General features: G+C 53.5%; 1 protein-coding gene across 2 annotated transcripts; it reads right to left on the bottom strand.

Annotated features, from left to right (window-relative positions):
• CDR2L (cerebellar degeneration related protein 2 like) lies at positions 1-15,311 on the bottom strand. 2 transcript variants are annotated; one of them, XM_084751653.1, is made up of 5 exons: positions 14,806-15,311; positions 7,300-7,412; positions 6,886-7,034; positions 3,976-4,140; positions 1-3,072 (listed from the first exon to the last, which is right to left on the bottom strand). In XM_084751653.1, exons 1-5 carry the CDS (start codon positions 14,882-14,884, stop codon positions 2,178-2,180), a joined length of 1,401 nt encoding a protein of 466 aa, XP_084607779.1. In that variant the 5' UTR covers positions 14,885-15,311; the 3' UTR covers positions 1-2,177. The 2 variants fall into 2 exon arrangements, with proteins under 2 accessions (XP_084607779.1, XP_084607780.1); XM_084751654.1 differs by having other exon boundaries at positions 1-3,069.
• Positions 15,312-16,165: the final 854 nt, after the last annotated feature.

The following is a 16,165-nucleotide window of genomic DNA, read 5'->3' as shown; positions in this document are numbered from 1 at the left end:
TAAAGCATTTGTAAATATATTTCTCTCATGTATACTTCGAAGGTGATGCTGGTCAGCCGCTACAGAACCGGGGAAGTGATCGGGCCTGAGTTCCTTCTCTATCCCCAGGTGACAGAGAGACACAGAGGGCCTGGAGGTGACCAGCCCCAAAGGACAAAAGGGTCCAAGTTGCATGAACTGAAGGATCCAGCTGCCAGCTGACATCACAGTGCCACCCGGAGCAACGTAGCCTCTCCAGGGATGTCAGACATGCTCGGTAAGAAAGCCTCTTCACCCATTAGAAAGAGGTAAGGCATGACGGTTCCTACTGGGCTCCTGGCACTGAGGCCAGAGTCACCCCCTCCCACTAGATTGTATGGCTCCTTTGATTTCTAAGGTCTTGGGAAGGGTGGCAGAAGGAACCAGAAGCCCCAAAAAACTGCTGTGGGCGAGCTGGGGACCTGGGCATCTCTCAGATGAAGCTTGACTTTCTGAAGTCTTAGGCTTAAAATATTGAACCCTTGACCCAGGTCTCGGACTGCCCCCTAAAGGTGGGCGGTGAAAAGCAGGTGTTCTGTAGGAAGGTGGGACGGGAGGGATTTCTTCAATTTCAGAATACTCAACTTGGGGGCTGGGCAGTGGTGGCAGCACACGCCTTTATTCAGGAGGCAGAGGCAGGTGGATCTCTGTGAGCCTGGTCTACAAAGCTGTCTAGGGCAGCCAGGGCTGTTACACAGAGACCCCCATCTCGAGAAAAACTAAAAAAAGAATACTTAACATGAGGGCTGGGCAGTGTGGTGGTGCACGCTTTTAATCCTAGCACTTGGGAGGCAGAGGCAAGTGGATCTCTATGAATTCAAGGCCAGCCTGGCCTACAGAGTGAGTTCTGAGACTGCCAGGGCTACACAGAGAAACTCTGCCTAAAAAAAAACCACCAAACCAAACCAACAGAAAAAACAAAACAAAAAAACAAAAACCAACAGGTGCGGTGGTACAGGCCTATAATACCAGCACTCAGGGAAGCAGAGGCAGGCGGATCTCTGTGGGTTCAAGGCCAGCCTGGTCTACAAAGGGAATCCAGAGCAGCCAAGGCTACACAGAGAAACCCTGTCTCTAAAAAAAGTAAAAAGAAAGGAAAGAAAGAAAATGAAAACAAACAACAAAACAAAACTGAACACGGAATAAGGATCCTACAGTCCCTGGTGAGGGTAGGGATGGACACCAGGACCTGGGTTGGTGACACTCACGTGGGACATTCTGAAGGCTGCAGATGTGAACTGTAGCAGGGCTGGCCTGAGGAAGTGAGGAGTGGATGAGACGTCATGGTCCCTGAGATGGGGCAGGTACAGAGAAAGGAAGGGACGCAGAGGTGGCACAGGCTTGGGGCCCTCCCCACCATCTGAGCCCCTGCAAAGCTTCATGCCCACAAGGTGTTTCCAGGAACGGGAACTTGAGGAGGTTGGCCCTGAGAGGAAAGGGACGCTACCCCATGCATGGCTGTGGAGGGGTCCCCTCTTCCTCTATTCGGATTGGCTACAGATCTGTGGTGAGCTGAGGGTATTCGCCAGGGCTGGAGCGGGTACACTCCTGACTAAAGCTTCCTGTTCTGCAAGATGGGAGCTAGCTGTGCCCTGCTCGGAACTCTGGGAGAGCTGCAGCTGGCGCTAAGGGAAGGACAGTCATAGCTGGCAAGAAGCAGTGGATGGTCTTCGAGACCCCAGACACCAGCAACAGCTGGCTCTGAGATTCCCTTTCAAGTGTTTCCAGTTGTGGCAAGGTTCAAGGAGACCTTGCATTGCAAATCTCTCAGAAAAACAACTTTGGAAGGGTTAAAAAAAAAATCGCCAGTTAAGCCAGAAAGGCTTGCAGAAGACTGGCGACAATCTGAGAGTGAGGCCTGGGGTTCAGAAACAGAGGGTTGAGGAGGCTGAAGAGCCCCCCAGGGACAGTAGTTGGGTGGAGAAGTGGGGGGTGGGTGTTTGGCTTTTAAACTAAGCTGTGCCTTCAAGCTGAAGCGAAGTGGCCAAGGGAGGCAGGACAGGTGAGCCGAGCCACCAGCAGGAAATATGCTGTGTCTGCAGATCAGAAAGGCCTCCCTGCTTAAGGGCTTTCTCACTTGCCAAGAGGCTGCCATCAAGGCATGAGGGGCCCCTCTGGCCAGGAGGAAGAGGGAGGCTGCAGGCCTAGCTAGAGAGGGGTCACTTGCTGCTGTGTGTCTTGACTTTGGTGGCGTTGATGTCGGCCTTGGTCTTCTGGATCCTGGCGAAGATCTCTTTGAAGAGTGCTTTGTACTCCGGCTGGCTCTGCTCCAGCCGCTTATCCACCGCCTCCACGTGCTGGCTTAGGCTTTTCTCACCAGCCTTGCCCTCTCCCTGGCCATCCTCGCCTCCCAGCAGGTCCCTCCATGAGCTGTCCCGGGAGATGGGCCGGGAGGTCTGCACGCCCGCGTGCCGCACCCCGGCACCATGCTGCCGGCACTTGCTCAGCAGCTCCTCGTATTTCTCCAGCAGCGCGTGGTACTGCTCATCCACCTCCCTCAGGATAGACATACCGCGCCTGCGCACACTGTTGGCATGCAAGGTGAGGTTGCCAGCATGTCGGCTGGCTGGGTCCTTGGCCACTATGGCATTGAGTGCTGTGTCACTGCAGCTCTTGCGCACGGCGTGGCTCGGGGAGGCTGCCGGTGAGGAGATACCATCCTGGGCATTGGAGTCGGCTCCATTGCCTGGTTGGGGGTCGTCAGCCTCGGGGGCCTGAGTGAGAGGTGCCAGCAAAGCCTCTGCCAGGTGCTCATCCCGGGCCAGCAGGTAGGTCTTTGCCTGCTTCATCTGCTGCAGCTCCAGCAGCTCGGCCTCCAGCTCCTGCACACGCAGGCGGCAGCCTTCCATCTCACACAGCTGTCTCTCCAGCTCCGTGTACTCCTGGAGCACCACGGTGTACTCGCGCTCCGCCCGCTCCTTGCGCTGTCGCTCCTGGCTCACCTGGGAACGCAGCACCCCCACCAAGGTCTGCAGCCGTTCGTTTTCCTGCTCCAGGGGCCGAGGGCCCAGCTCCAGTGAGGAACTGTGTAGGCGGAAGCCATCCTCACACCTGCTTGGGGGGGGGGGGCAAGCAGAGTTAGTTGGTCATGGCCAAGGCCCCGGATGGAAGTGTCACACACGGGGCTCTAACCCTTCCTTCTCCACCCTTCTAACGTTCTCTCCTGGCTGTGTGTCTGAGGCCCATGACCTGTCGAGGCTCACCCAGGATTCTTCAGCACTGGGAGGGACAGGGAAGGTCCAAGGCAGGCACAAAGGGAGATCTCCAGGTGTGTCCTGCGCTAATTGGTGCTGGCCAGACACTCTCCATACTTTCTAGGGCGTGGTGATCTCCCTTCCTTTAGACCCTGAGGCTTAGAGATGACAGTGACCCTATTCTGTTGCAGCCTGGACCTAGTTTCCAATCACACTCCTGATTTTCCAACTTATTAAAACAAAACAAAACAAAAAAAAACAGGGTCTTTTTTTGGGGGGGGGTCAGGGGGAAGGTTCGAGACAGGGTTTCTTTGTGTTATCTTGGCTGTCCAGGGCTCACTTTGTAGACCAGGCTAGCCTCGAACTCACAGCGATCGGCCTGCCTCTGCCTCCAGAGTGCTGGGATTAAAGGCATGTGCCAAGGCTACACAGAGAAACCCTGTCTCGAAAACAAACAAACGTAAGATTTAATGGGAATCAAACAGTACAGTACTCAGCTCTTCCTAGGTTAGAAGCCCGACTGTGCTGAGTGCTAACTACACGACCTTGGATGAGCCATGTAACTGCCAAGCTTAGGCCTTTCTCATCTGACTAGTGGGCAAAAACGGCTGTGATGGCTTATTTTAGCACAGTAACACCTAGGGCATCCCAATGGCTTGGACCAGACACAGGCCTCCTTCCCGGCTGCTGTGCACTGTGCACCTTTATCCTTCAGTCAGAGCTCTTGGGATTGACTCTAAACCACACCAGGGCCTTTGCCTACCGAGCACTCGTACACAGCTCCTTCAGACAGGGAAAGGTGTGAATAGTTCGCCTGCGTTCCCGCTTCTCCCGGCAAACCCGAAGCTGCTCCAGGCCTCGCAGTTGCTCCACCTGGGCCTGTAGCTCCTCGACTTGAGACTGCAGGCGCTCAATGGTCTCTGTCAGCCTGGAATAGGATGACAGGATGGGGACATGCATGAGGGATATATATATTTTTTTTCTTTTTCTTTTTCTTTTTTTTTTTTTTTTTTTGGGTAAATATTGTTAGGGCTGGAGAGCTGTGTCTCAGCCATTAGAATCTAGGCTCATAATCAAAATGTTAAAATTGGTGTGTGTGTGTGCAGGTGCCTTGGGTCCCCTGGAACTGGATGATTTCAAGCCACTTGCTGTGGCGCTGTGGGTGCTGGGAACTAAACTCTGGTCCAAGAGCAGTAAGCACTCTTTTTTTTTTTTTTTTGAGGTGAGGTCGGGGCGAGACTTAGAGTTAGGGTTTCTCTGTGTAGCCTTGGCTGTCCTGGACTTGCTGTATAGACCAGGCTGGTCTCGAACTCACAGAGATTTGTCTGTCTCTGCCTCTAGAGTGCTAAGAGTATAGGCATGCACCACCTCGCCTGGTGCAATCTTAACTTCTTTCTTTTTCTTTTCTTTCTTTTTTTCTTTTTGTTTTTTCGAGACAGGGTTTCTCTGTGGAGCCTTGGCTGTCCTGGACTCACTTTGTAGACCAGGCTGGCCTTGAACTCACAGAGACCCGCCTGCCTCTGCCTCCCAAGTGCTGGGATTAAAGATGTGCGCCACCTTTCCTGGCACACTTTACTTCTTAGCCATCTCTCAAGTCCTGCCTTGGGGAAGTCTTCAGGAGACTGGGACAGCCTCCTTTTGGCAGCCCAGGATCCTTGGGCATGGAGTTAGGTGGAGAACATGGTGTTAAGGACAAACAATCTTCAGCATGCTGTCTGGTGTTAAAGTCAGAGAAGGCTGCCATACCCGAGGACCTGCCCATTGCCTGTGTGCCCCAGTCTGAGCCAGGCATTCCTCCTCCTCAGCCACGTCTGATCCTTCTGTATCTGTGTACACGTGTGTGTGTGTGTGTGTGTGTCTACCGACGGAGGCCAAAAGATGACCTTGGGCATCACGCCTCAACAAGCTTGTGTTCTTGAGATAGGCTTCCACTAGAACCCAGGGACTGCTGATTCAGCTAGGGTGGGGTCCACCCGTCACCCCCTCCTTGGTTTGGAATTAACACACGCACGCTATTGCGCCCTGCATTTTACATAGAGCCTTGAACTCAGGCTCTCAAGCCCATGCAGCAAGCATTTTAGCAAACAGGCCATTTACCCAACCCAACCCCAGGTTCTTGCACACCCCTCTGTCACTACCACTGTGCACTGCAGTGACTCTGGGGTCGGTCTGGGGCTACGCATTCTAATTCTAAATACTGACCCCCCCCCAAGATCTGGTGGCTATCCAGCACGTTCTCATGTGCGCCAGGTGTTGTTTGTAAACCTTGCCCCCCAATTTCAAGTCGATTGGTTAATAATAGTAGCTGACAGCCTATATAGCTGGGCTAAATGGAAGTAGGCGGAGCTTAGGTTCCTGGGCTTGGGGTCAGAAGGGGACCATGAGGAGAGAGAAGAAGAGAGCAGCAGCAGGAGGAGAGGAAGCCAGAGAGGAGGAGGTGGCCATGGGGCAGTAAGGACCATGAGCATGTGGCCGTGAGGCTGGCCTGAAGGAACGGAAGCAGCCCAGGCAGGAACAGTTATGGCAAGAGTGTGTGTGTGTGTGTGTGTGTGTGTGTGTGTGTGTGTGTGTGTGTGTGTGTATGTGTGTGTAGCTGGGAAATAGCAAAATAGCTTAGAGGATTGATATCTGCTCAGTTACGGTGCCTAAAAGCCTTTGTAATTCTAAAAGGTCTCTGTCTCAATTATTTGGGAACTAGCTGGGGTAGAGAAGCCCTCTAGCGTCTAGGGTCAACTCACAACACAGAGACACATTTACATGCCTGCCTTCCTTCCCATCTGGGAGGTCCCAGAGGGCAGGTCATGGTCACTGAGTCTCTAGTACCTCAAACTAAGCCTGGTGCGCAATCATAGGTGGGAGGTTGTTTCCTGGAATATGGGTGACTTTTCATCCATCGGTTGTGGGGGGCAGGAGAGATAGCTCAGTGGGTAAGACACTGGTTGCTCTAGCAGAGGACCTGGGTTTGTTTTCCAGCGTCCCCATGGTGGCTCAAACCGTCCCCATGGTGGCTCAAACCATCTGTAACTCTAGCTCCAGAAGTTCCCACGCCCTCTCCTGGCCTCAGAGGGCACGGCACCCACATGCTACACAGACATACATGCAGGCTAAACACCCACACACATAGAATAAAAGTAAATCTTAGAAAGAAAAGGTCAGGTGGTGATGACGGCGGTGGTGCACGCCTTTAATCCTGGCACTTTGGGTGGCAGAGGCAGGCAGATCTCTGTGAGTTCGAGGCCAGCCTGGTCTACAGAGTGAGTTCCAGGATAGCCAAGACTACACAGAGAAACCCTGTTTTGAAAAAAAACCCAGAAGACGGGCTGGAGAGATGGCTCAGAGGTTAAGAGCACCGGCTGCTCTTCCAAAGGTCCTGAGTTCAATTCCCAGCAACTGCATGGTGGCTCATAACCATCTGTAATGAGATCTGGTGTCATCTTCTGGCCTGCAGGTGTACATGCAGGCAGAACACTGTATACATAATAATAAATAAATCTTTAAAAAAAAAAGAAAAGAAAGAAAAGGAAAGGGAAGAAAGGAAGGAGGGGGGGTGGACACACGGCTGACAGGGATGGCCTCGCTCCAGTCCCAGGCTCTTTAGAAGGGTGTGGGTCTCCCGACTAGTCCACATGCCCGTGTGTACCGCCCTGGGCCTCCTCACCATCCCGGCCCTCACCCGTGGATCTTTTGCTGGGCAGTCTTACTCTCCAGCACTAGCCTCTGGTTGGTCAGCTCCAGGTCTCTGGCCGTCAGGTCCAGCTGCTCGTACACTTTGGCATGCTGCTCGTTCACGAGGCGCAGCGTGTCCAGCTGCTTGGTCAAGTACTAGGGGAGGAGGAGGTAAGGGTGGAACAAACCTTTACAATGACGGGGCAGGAACCCTCCTACCACTCCTAGGATGTCTGCGTTCTACTGAGCAGGGGGTGAAGACCACGCTGCAGTGGGCTGCCTGCGATTGGTGGGCAGGTAGGCGGTGAACCGTGAGGGAGAGGCTGGGGATGCCTTTTGCGAGTGGTACAAAGGCACACACAAGCCTCGGCGGAAGGTCCTGAGAGGTGGGAGGAGCAGTGCAGAGCCTGAGGCGCCTCACCTCGATCTCCTGCACCTGCTCCTCGTTGGTGGCGTACATCTGCTGCAGGGACCCCTCCAGCTCCTTGTTCCGCTCCAGCAGGGTCTTGCCGAGCTCCGCAGCCAGGTGCAAGTCTGCAGGCAGCGGCAGAGCAAAGGACACAGTGAGGAAGGCATCACGCCTCAGCATTCATCAGTGATGGGCTCTTAGTGACTGCAGCCTCGCCCTGACACAGGCCACTTAGAAGCCACAGCCTGGCAAGAGATGGAAGCCAGGGTTGAGCCTGCGCACTGGCGTCCTTTCCATTTGAAATGCCTTTCCCTACAAGCTCCAGGCTTACTCCCTTCTCTTCCTTCAAGTCTCTGGTTTGGTTTGGCTTGGTTTGGTCAGGATCTTACTGTGGAGCCCAGGCTAGCCTGGAACTCACCATCCTTCTGCCTCAGCTTCCTGAGAGCTGGGACTGTAGACTTGTGCTGCCAACCAGCTTGGTATTTCTTTATGCTTGGTATCTAAAAAATCCCAAACATATAGGGCAGAAAGGTAAAAAGCCAAACGATAGAAAAATCGAGCTGGGCCGGGCATGGTGGCACACACCTTTAATCCTAGCACTCGGGAGGCAGAGGCAGGAGGATCACTGTGAGTTTGAGGCCAGCCTGGTCTACAAAGGGAGTCCAGGACAGCCAAGGCTACACAGAGAGACCCTGTCTTGAAAAAACAAACAAACAAAAAAACAAAAATTGAGCTGGGCGTGTCGGTGCATGCCTTTAATCCCAGCAGTTGGTGGCAAAGGCGGGTAGACTGCCTCTGTGAGACTGAAGTCAGGCAGGGCTACACAATGAAACTCTATCTCAAAAAAAAAAAAAAAAAAAAAAAAAAAGGAAAAAAACAATAATAACAAGGATGTGGCGAGGTGGCTCAGCAGGCAAGAGCTCTTTGGTGCTCTTGCAGAGAGCCTGAGTTTGATTCCCAGCAGTCTGTAACTCTGGTTTCAGGCACTCAGACATCCTCCTCTAGCTTTCATGAGGAACCTGTGCAAACATGACACCCACACACACATGCACATGCACATGCACGAACACATGACACACACACATGCACACGCACACACATATACATACATATATATCACACAAAATGCAACACAAACACACTGTGCAAACAGCTGTATTTTGTCTGTGCCTGCTTTTCTCCTACAACAATATGTCACAGTAGCTATGCACACTATTGGTGGATGCAGAAAATGCTATTGTATACAGGCTTTGAACACCTTTGTGTTGATAATCCTTATTGTTGGGTGTTTAGAGTGTTTTTGAGCATTTTTTTTTTCTATTAAAAGTGAAACTATGGACCAAGGGGGTTTGCAAATCTGTAACCCTAGAACTCAGGAAACTGAGGCAGGAGAACCAGGAGTTTAAGGTCAGCCTAGGCTACATGAGATTTTGTCTCAAAAGAAAAACAAAAACAGACGGGCGTGGTGGCACACGCCTTTAATCCCAGCACTCGGGAGGCAGAGGCAGGTGGATTGCTATCGAGGCCAGCTTGGTCTACAAATCGAGTCCAGGACAGCCAAGGCTGCACAGAGAAACCCTGTCTCAAAAAACCAAAAAAAGAAAAGAAAACAAAAACAAAAACAAAAAAACCATCCACCCAAACAAACAAATCTAACCAACCAAACAACAACAAAAAAACCCCCAACCAACCCCAAACCAAACCAAAGCCAGGCAGAGGAGAGAAGCTCAGGGGGCAGAGTGCTTGGTCGCATGCGCAAAGCCCTGGACTCAGCGTCCAGCTCTGCATACATTGTGTGGAACTGGACACGTGCAGTCCAGCACTGAGGATCAGGAGTTCAAGGTCATCCTTTGATGTACACGGTTGCTCCAAGGTCAGTCTGAATTACCCGGGACCTTGATAAAAACAACAACAACGAAAGACAAACAAACAAAACTGTGTGACTAGGCCATGGGCCCAAGATCCCAGCTACTCAGGAGGCCAAGGCAAGAGGACCACAAGTTCAAGGCCAGCTCAGGCAGCTCAGAGGCACTGTCCCAAAATGAAAAGTTAAAAGGTGGGTAAGGTTTGGGCATGGTAGCTCATATCTGTAATCTCAGCACTTGGGAGGCAGAGACAGGGGGGTTGATTGCATCAACTTCCATGCCAGTCAGGATTACAGGGGGAGGAGACCCTGTATTAAACACCACTGTGCTGGTCAAGAGCTCTTGCTGCCCTTGCAGAGGACCTGAGTCCAGTTCCCAGAACCGGCTCAGCAGCTCACGACTGTTGGTGACCCTGGTCCCAGGGGATCCATCGCTCTCTTCTTGCTCCTCTGGGGACTAGGCACTCAGATGGCACATACACATACATACATGTGGGCAGAGCACTTATACAGAAAATTTGCTAAAAGCCACTAACAGTGAAAGAAGGCTGGGGACGTAGCTCAGTGACAGAAGCAGCTGTGAGATTGCCTAGGGTGTGTGGGGATCTGGGCTCAGTGTCTAGTACTGAAGAATGCAAGCCAAACTAGGATTAACTTCATTGTATTAAAACCCTTTTGCAAGCCAGGCAGTGGTGGCGGGCGCACCCTTCAATCCCAGTACCTATCCCAGCACTTGGGAGGCAGAGGCAGGCGGGTCTCTGAGTTCGAGGCCAGCCTGGTCTACAGAGAGAGTTCTAGGACAGCCAAGGAAAACTAAAACCAAACCAGAATAACCGTCCCCCCCAAAAAAATGTTACTGCAAGTCACCACCTTTTGTAAGAACACCTTCCCAGAAGAGAGTTAGTGGGGCAATCACTGGCCTATGTGATCTGCTCGGCCCAAGCAGGAAAGCTCTGATTGATTTCTCCTATTTAATACCACGAGCCCATTTGTTACACTAGCCTTCATTCTAGGCCGGTGGTGGAAATCTGGACCAAGATTTGTAAAAGCGACTCTTCTGGGGCCAATAAGACGTGGCGCTATTTTTACACACAATGATAGTTCTGCTTTCCCTTGAAGACAGATGAGATTTCTGCCCCGTTTCCCCCAACCCCCAGAACATTTTAGATATGCTGTTGTTTCGGCTACACCCTTTACTGTGCAGCAGACAGGCCCAGGAAAGGCCTTCCTCTTGGAGCCTTATGGAGCAGGGATCCTGCACAGGTAGAGGGCAGAGCATCCTCTGTTCTTTCAGCTAAGCTGAGGACAGGCCTGGGGTTTCCTTGTGAGAACCAGAGCAGCCCCATCAGCCACTGGACCTAGGCAACAGGCTAGTCTTATCAGGAACAAGCCTAAAATTGCTCCCAAGGTTGAGGGTAAAGTTTTCCTCTTTTCTTTCTTTTTGTTTTTGTTTTGTTTTGTTTTGTTTGTTTTTGTTTCGAGACAGGGTTTTCTCTGTGCAGCCTTGGCTGTCCCGGACTTGCTTTGTAGACCAGGCTGGCCTTGAACTCCCAGAGACCCGCTTGCCTCTGCCCCCTGAGTGCTGGGATTACGCCTGGCTCTTCTTTCTTTCTTAAAGACAGAGTATCTTGTGGCTTAGGCTGGCCTCAAACTCAAAACGTGGCTGAGGGTAACCTTGAACTCTCATCCTTCTGCCTGTACCTCCTAAGTAGGGATGTGCCGCAGCATCTGGTTTTCTGCAGTGTTGGGGAATCAAACCCAGGGCTTCCTGCATGCTAGGCAGGCATTTGAGGTAAGGTCTCACGTAGTCCAGGTTTTCCTTGACATGTAGCCAAGGACGGCTTTAAACTCCTGATCACATCACCTGTATCTCCCAAGCTCAGAGGTGAGGTTCCGAAATAGCCAGAACGGGGCCCTCTAGAGCTAAATTAATCAGAGAGGAAGGCTTTGTGTCCCGAGTGGACCACAGCAGCTCCCCTCCAGCTAGACTGCAACGACACAGCCCGGAACAAAAACAGTTCTCCTGAAGGAAACAAAACTAAATCAGATACAAACTCCATAGCCTGGGGCAAGTAGCCTGCCTAACGAAGATGCCAAAAGGCCCAGGCACCTGATACAAGCCTATATTCAACAAATATCAATTTGTTGTGATACGTCATGTGCTTGGGATGACAGGGGTCAGGGTAGGGCTGGGGTGGTTGGCCCTAAGGAGACCCCACGGTCTTCCTAGCGTATAACAGGATGGCAAGGTTCAGCTCATCCCTTCCTAAATGTTCAGGCCGTGGAACTGTTAGGTGGTCTAGGGAGCGGCCGTTGCTATAGCAGACACCTGGGTGGCCAACGACAAGGCCCTGCAGCTTACCCAGAATTCAAAGCCAGAAGAATGAGGAAAGGCCAAGGCAATTTCAATGCCACGCGCCTCCCTTCCAGGCAAGCCGGGAGCTGGGATCCTAGTGGTGGTGGTGGTGGTGGTGGGGTAGGCCACACTATGAACAGAGAGACACTGAAGGTCGCCTTGTAAAAGCAGAGAATGTGACTTGGCCGCCTGGTGATCCAGGGACGGCGAAGGAGACAGGAAGGAAGCGGCTGGGGTGGAGCTGGTGGGGGGAATGGCAGGGAAACTGGATCACAGTGCAAGCTAAGCTGGTCAGAGCCGCCTGGAGGGGCCGTGGGAGGAGTCTAGAAGCTGTAGAGCAGGGGGCTGAGAGGAACCGAGTACCAGAGGGGGCGGCTGGCTTGCGGAAGTATAGTGGCAGTTCTGGACTCGGGGAAAGGGTGGCCTGGATGCTGAGGCACTGGAAGCTGGCAGGCATGGAAAGACAAGCAGCCTCTTAAGGTCGGGCTAACAGGCAGCTCTGAACCAAATCAAGGAAGGCACTGAGTCTGGGCTGCCACCTCCCCTGCCTGGCCCTAGGGGCTCTCTGTGGCTTCCTTCAGGAGATGTTACTGGTTATGTATAAGGCAATGCCCTGGGGGAAAACCAAAAGAAAGCCTGGAACCCATCGCAGAACAGACTCTTGACAGAGAGGCAGGAAAGGGACGAGGGACAGGCCAAGTCGGACAAAGGGCGATTGAGGTAGAAGGCTACAGCTGGTGGATCTGGGGGGGGGGAGGGGGTCTTACCACACAGGACACAAGAGTCGGGAACTCAGAAAGGCCTCTGGGGGTAACGAGGGTGGAGGGAGGACATCCCTATCGTCTGAGCACTCCCTGGGGGAGGAGGGGGGATGACTCAAGGTCAGGCTGGGCAGGAAGGGAGGTCAGGTCTCAAAATCTGTGACTCAGCAGTGCCATGTCCCTCAGCCTGGACAGAGGTGGCCACAGGTAGAGGAGGGAGAAGGCAAAGAAAGAGCCAATGCCTAATCATTAATTCATGACTTTTTCTATTTTTACGGGTGCTCATGGCGGCGGGTGGAAGGAACGTAGCAAAATCCAAGACCCTACCTGTCCTGCCCACCTTCCTCCTACCTCTGGGACAGAGCCACACCAAAGCCAGTCTCTATGGGACTTAAGTTGGGGCTTGGTCCGGGGTAAGGGAAAATAGGCGGGAAGGATACGGCATGTGTGGAGCATGCCAAGGCAACCACAGAGGAGACGGGACGAAAAGAATTTGGGGACCCAAGTACAGAGAAGAGGAACACACACACGGGACCTCTGACACGACTGTCTTTTAGCAGACACTCTACCCCATCACCCAGCTCTCCTGGCCTGGCCTGCAGAGCCAAGAGGCTAGGACTTCCTTTGTCCCCTGCTTCCCCTGTCCTTCACTCAGTCCGAGCCTTGGTACAAACACCCCCTCTGTCCGCATGCCTTTTACTTCCTTCCTCTGTTCTCCAGCTCAGAGCTCTTTGCTGAGGGGGCCATACCATCACTCTGACCTCCCACTTCCGCCTCCTCTGCTGGAATTCAGGATCTGGAGGGCAGAGACTCCAGCCCTAGACTCAGCACAGCCCCTGGCAGGAAGGACCACTTTCTTCATAGAGTGTCTCACTACTGAGTATCCCCCTGAGTTCCTGGGCTCTCTCTACGACTGGAGCTGTAGGCCAGACCCAGCAGGACCCAAGACGTGTGGGGGTGGGGTGTATGGAGCTCTTCAGTCCCTCACCAGAAGCCACACATCTCCCACCCCACTCGCCGGCTTCTTCCTCTCACATCTGGGCTGGGCATGGTGCCAGGCCTTCATTAGGGGTGCGGGAACTAAATGAGACTGCCATGGTATTAGCATCCTCCTCCCCTGGAGGCGATCTTCCCCAGAACTCAGCTTTATCATCTTTTCTTATGAGCTAGCCTCTCCCAGGAAGCCATCCCATAATCACTTAGAACTGACAAGTGTCCTCCTGCTCCCGTCCACCCCACCCCCCCATCCTCCCACCCCGCTCTTGGGTACCCAGGATGATGTCTGGCACTCAAATGGAGCCAATAGGTGTTTATGGAATGTAAAAGTTTAGTAGCCAGGACAGAGGAGAGGTACCACAAGCACATGGGGGCAGCTCACTGCACAGCAATCACCGTCAAGCCCAGCACCCTGCCTGCTACATAGGTATCCCAAGGTTCTGGCTCGGGCTGACAGTACAGGGGCAGCCCCTTCATCTGCAGGTAGGTGAAGCTCCGCGGTGTGGGGAAGTGGGTCAGGAGACAAAGGATCCAGGATCCAAGCAAATGCTTCCCAGCCTGGCAAAACCGGGGCTCTGGGCCTCCTCCTCCTCCACAGCACACACTGTGTTTTAATACCTCAGGGCTTTCGGGTGACTGTGGGAAGGTCCTTTCTCCCTAGATGTTTCCTCACCCTCAGGGTATCAGCCAAACAAGCACCTTGGCAGAGAAGAGGATGAGACCAACCCTACTACTTCTGTAGGCCTTGGCCTTGACCCTCTCAGGCCTCCTCGCTCTCGTCAAGATGGCTCCACCTCTCCTCTCAGTGATGTCACTTTAGCCACCTCATCACCAGCTTCTAAACCCCCTTTCAGTCATTCTCTGGGCCCTCAGATGAAAAGCACGGAAGTGGCTCCCTCTTTCCCCGGGGCTTTCATTTGGCAGAAAGTCAGATTTCTAAAGGATCCCTCCACATCCTGAGCCACTTGAGTAGAAGCCCAGTCAGTGCATGGAAAGGACCAGGGGACACCTCGCTCAGGGAGGCATACAGGAGACTTTTGGCTTCTTCGCCTGCATGCTCCCCTGCACCACCTCCTCTCTGGGAAGAGGGAAGGGAGTTGGGGAAACTTCTGGAAGTCTTAGAGCTCAGGAATTCTAGCTGGGACAAGTGCTGCTTACTGATCTGGAGAGATGACTTATCTCAACATACAGTGCGCTCTTAGCAAAAGTACCAGGAATCCCCAAGATTTTATTGCACCTAGTACCAGGGCCCCCTAACAATACCTTACCAGGGACACCCGAGTAGTTGCTGCTACTAAGATGAGGAGGGCGATGGATGCCCTGTCAACTAGACACTTTTGCATCTCCCTCTGCCGCGTCCGAATCTTCCAGGGCAGCGCCCCTCTTGGTCCACGTCCCCTTTCTCAAGACACATCATGCCCTCTCTGCTGGGCGCACCAGGGTCCAGCCCAGCCCTTTTCTAGGTGATACCGCCCAACAATGGAGTAGCGGCCAGGGGGTCTCAGGGCACACACGGTGCTTTCCCTCCCAGAAGCGCTCACCCTGCTCCAGGTCCTGATGGTCGTACCAGGACTCCTCCTCCTCTGCGGAGTAGTCCTCCATCCCCGCGGCTCTCCGCATGGCCCCGCGGGTGGCGGTGGGCGGGCGCTGCGGCAGCTCAGGGCCTGGGCTCGCAGCCCGGGACAATGCGGCGGAGGCGGCCCGGGCTTCCAACGTCGCGGGCTCGGGCTGCAGAGCCCCTGCGCCCGCCGCGCGCGCTCGCCATCCGCTACCGGCCGTGAGCCCAGAGGGGCCTCTCGCTCCCGCGCGCCCCGGGTTCCGCCGAGCTAGGGACGCCCGGTGGCGGCGGCACAAAGGGCGGAGGGGTGGGGACTGCAAAGCGGGACAACGGCTGGGGTGACCCGGGATCGCCTGCAGGGCTGGGGCGTCAGGAGAGTGCGGGTGCTGCGGCGGGTACCCCCTGCCCGTATCCGGCCCGCACACCGCCCGGCCCGCGCCACGACACCCGGAGCCGCCGCTGCATCTCCGCCCGGCCCGCTTGCTGCTTCCCAGGCCGCCAGCTCTGCGGGGTGGGGCCTGCCGCCGGAAGCCAATCATAAGACGTATGCAAATAAGGGGGCGGATCCAAGGGCCAGGCCCTTCCTGGTGTCCTGGTCCCGGAATTGCTGGACCAACCCTCTGTCCTGCTTTTCCTCCACGTCCGACTTTTGTTTACGTCCATCTGGAATTATTTTGCTCGTTTGTTGTCTGTCCTTCTGGCTTTCCTGAGAGCAAGGGTCTATCTGTTGTCCACAGTGGTCCTCATCGTGCTGACCCGTTGATATAGTCTATGAGCGTTCTTTAAAATGGTATTAATTTACAAATATCTTTAAGAACCTGGAATGCGGGTTTGGCTGCTGGAGGAGGGTTAAGAGTTCGTGCTAAGGATTTGTGTTCTGTTCCTTACACCCACGTCAAGCGGTTCACAACAGCCTGTAACCCTAGCTTGAGGGACAATCTGACACCTCTGATCTTTGCATCTTCCTTCAATCATAAACTCTCCACATATACAACACAGACACACATGATCAGGAGAGTGCAGGCACAATGGCTTTCTCCTCTAAAAACAGGACTTGGGAAACTGAAGCAGGATTGTCTTGCATTCCAGGCCAGACGACTGAAGGGCAGTGTGGGAGTCTTCCTGTAAATTAAATTAAGCAAAGCTAAACATTACCTTAAAGGGGCTGAGGAGGTGGCTCAGTACATTTAAAGTGCTTACCAAGTTAAAAAAAAAAAGCTAGCTCTTGTAATTGCAGCTCTGGAGACTGGGGAGTCACCCTACTTGGTTAGTTTCAGGCCAGTCAAAGGCCCTGTTTCAAAAACAAGGTGGACAGTTCCTGAGAAACAACACTTGGGGGTTGT

Source organism: Acomys minous (genome assembly GCF_964271855.1).
Source record: "Acomys minous genome assembly, chromosome: 12".
Taxonomy (NCBI): Eukaryota; Metazoa; Chordata; class Mammalia; order Rodentia; family Muridae; genus Acomys; species Acomys minous.
Note: the sequence above shows the minus strand (reverse complement) of the source record. Positions and strands in the feature narration are given on the sequence as shown.

Excerpts from the sequence above, each read along its gene's own strand:
- CDR2L (XM_084751653.1), bottom strand. The coding sequence starts at position 14,884 with ATGCGGAGAGCCGCGGGGATGGAGGACTACTCCGCAGAGGAGGAGGAG. Across the intron at positions 7,413-14,805 it reads CCATCAGGACCTGGAGCAGG|ACTTGCACCTGGCTGCGGAG; the intron begins GTGAGCGCTTCT and ends CGCTGCCTGCAG. Across the intron at positions 4,141-6,885 it reads GCCCAGCAAAAGATCCACGG|GCTGACAGAGACCATTGAGC; the intron begins GTGAGGGCCGGG and ends ATCCTATTCCAG.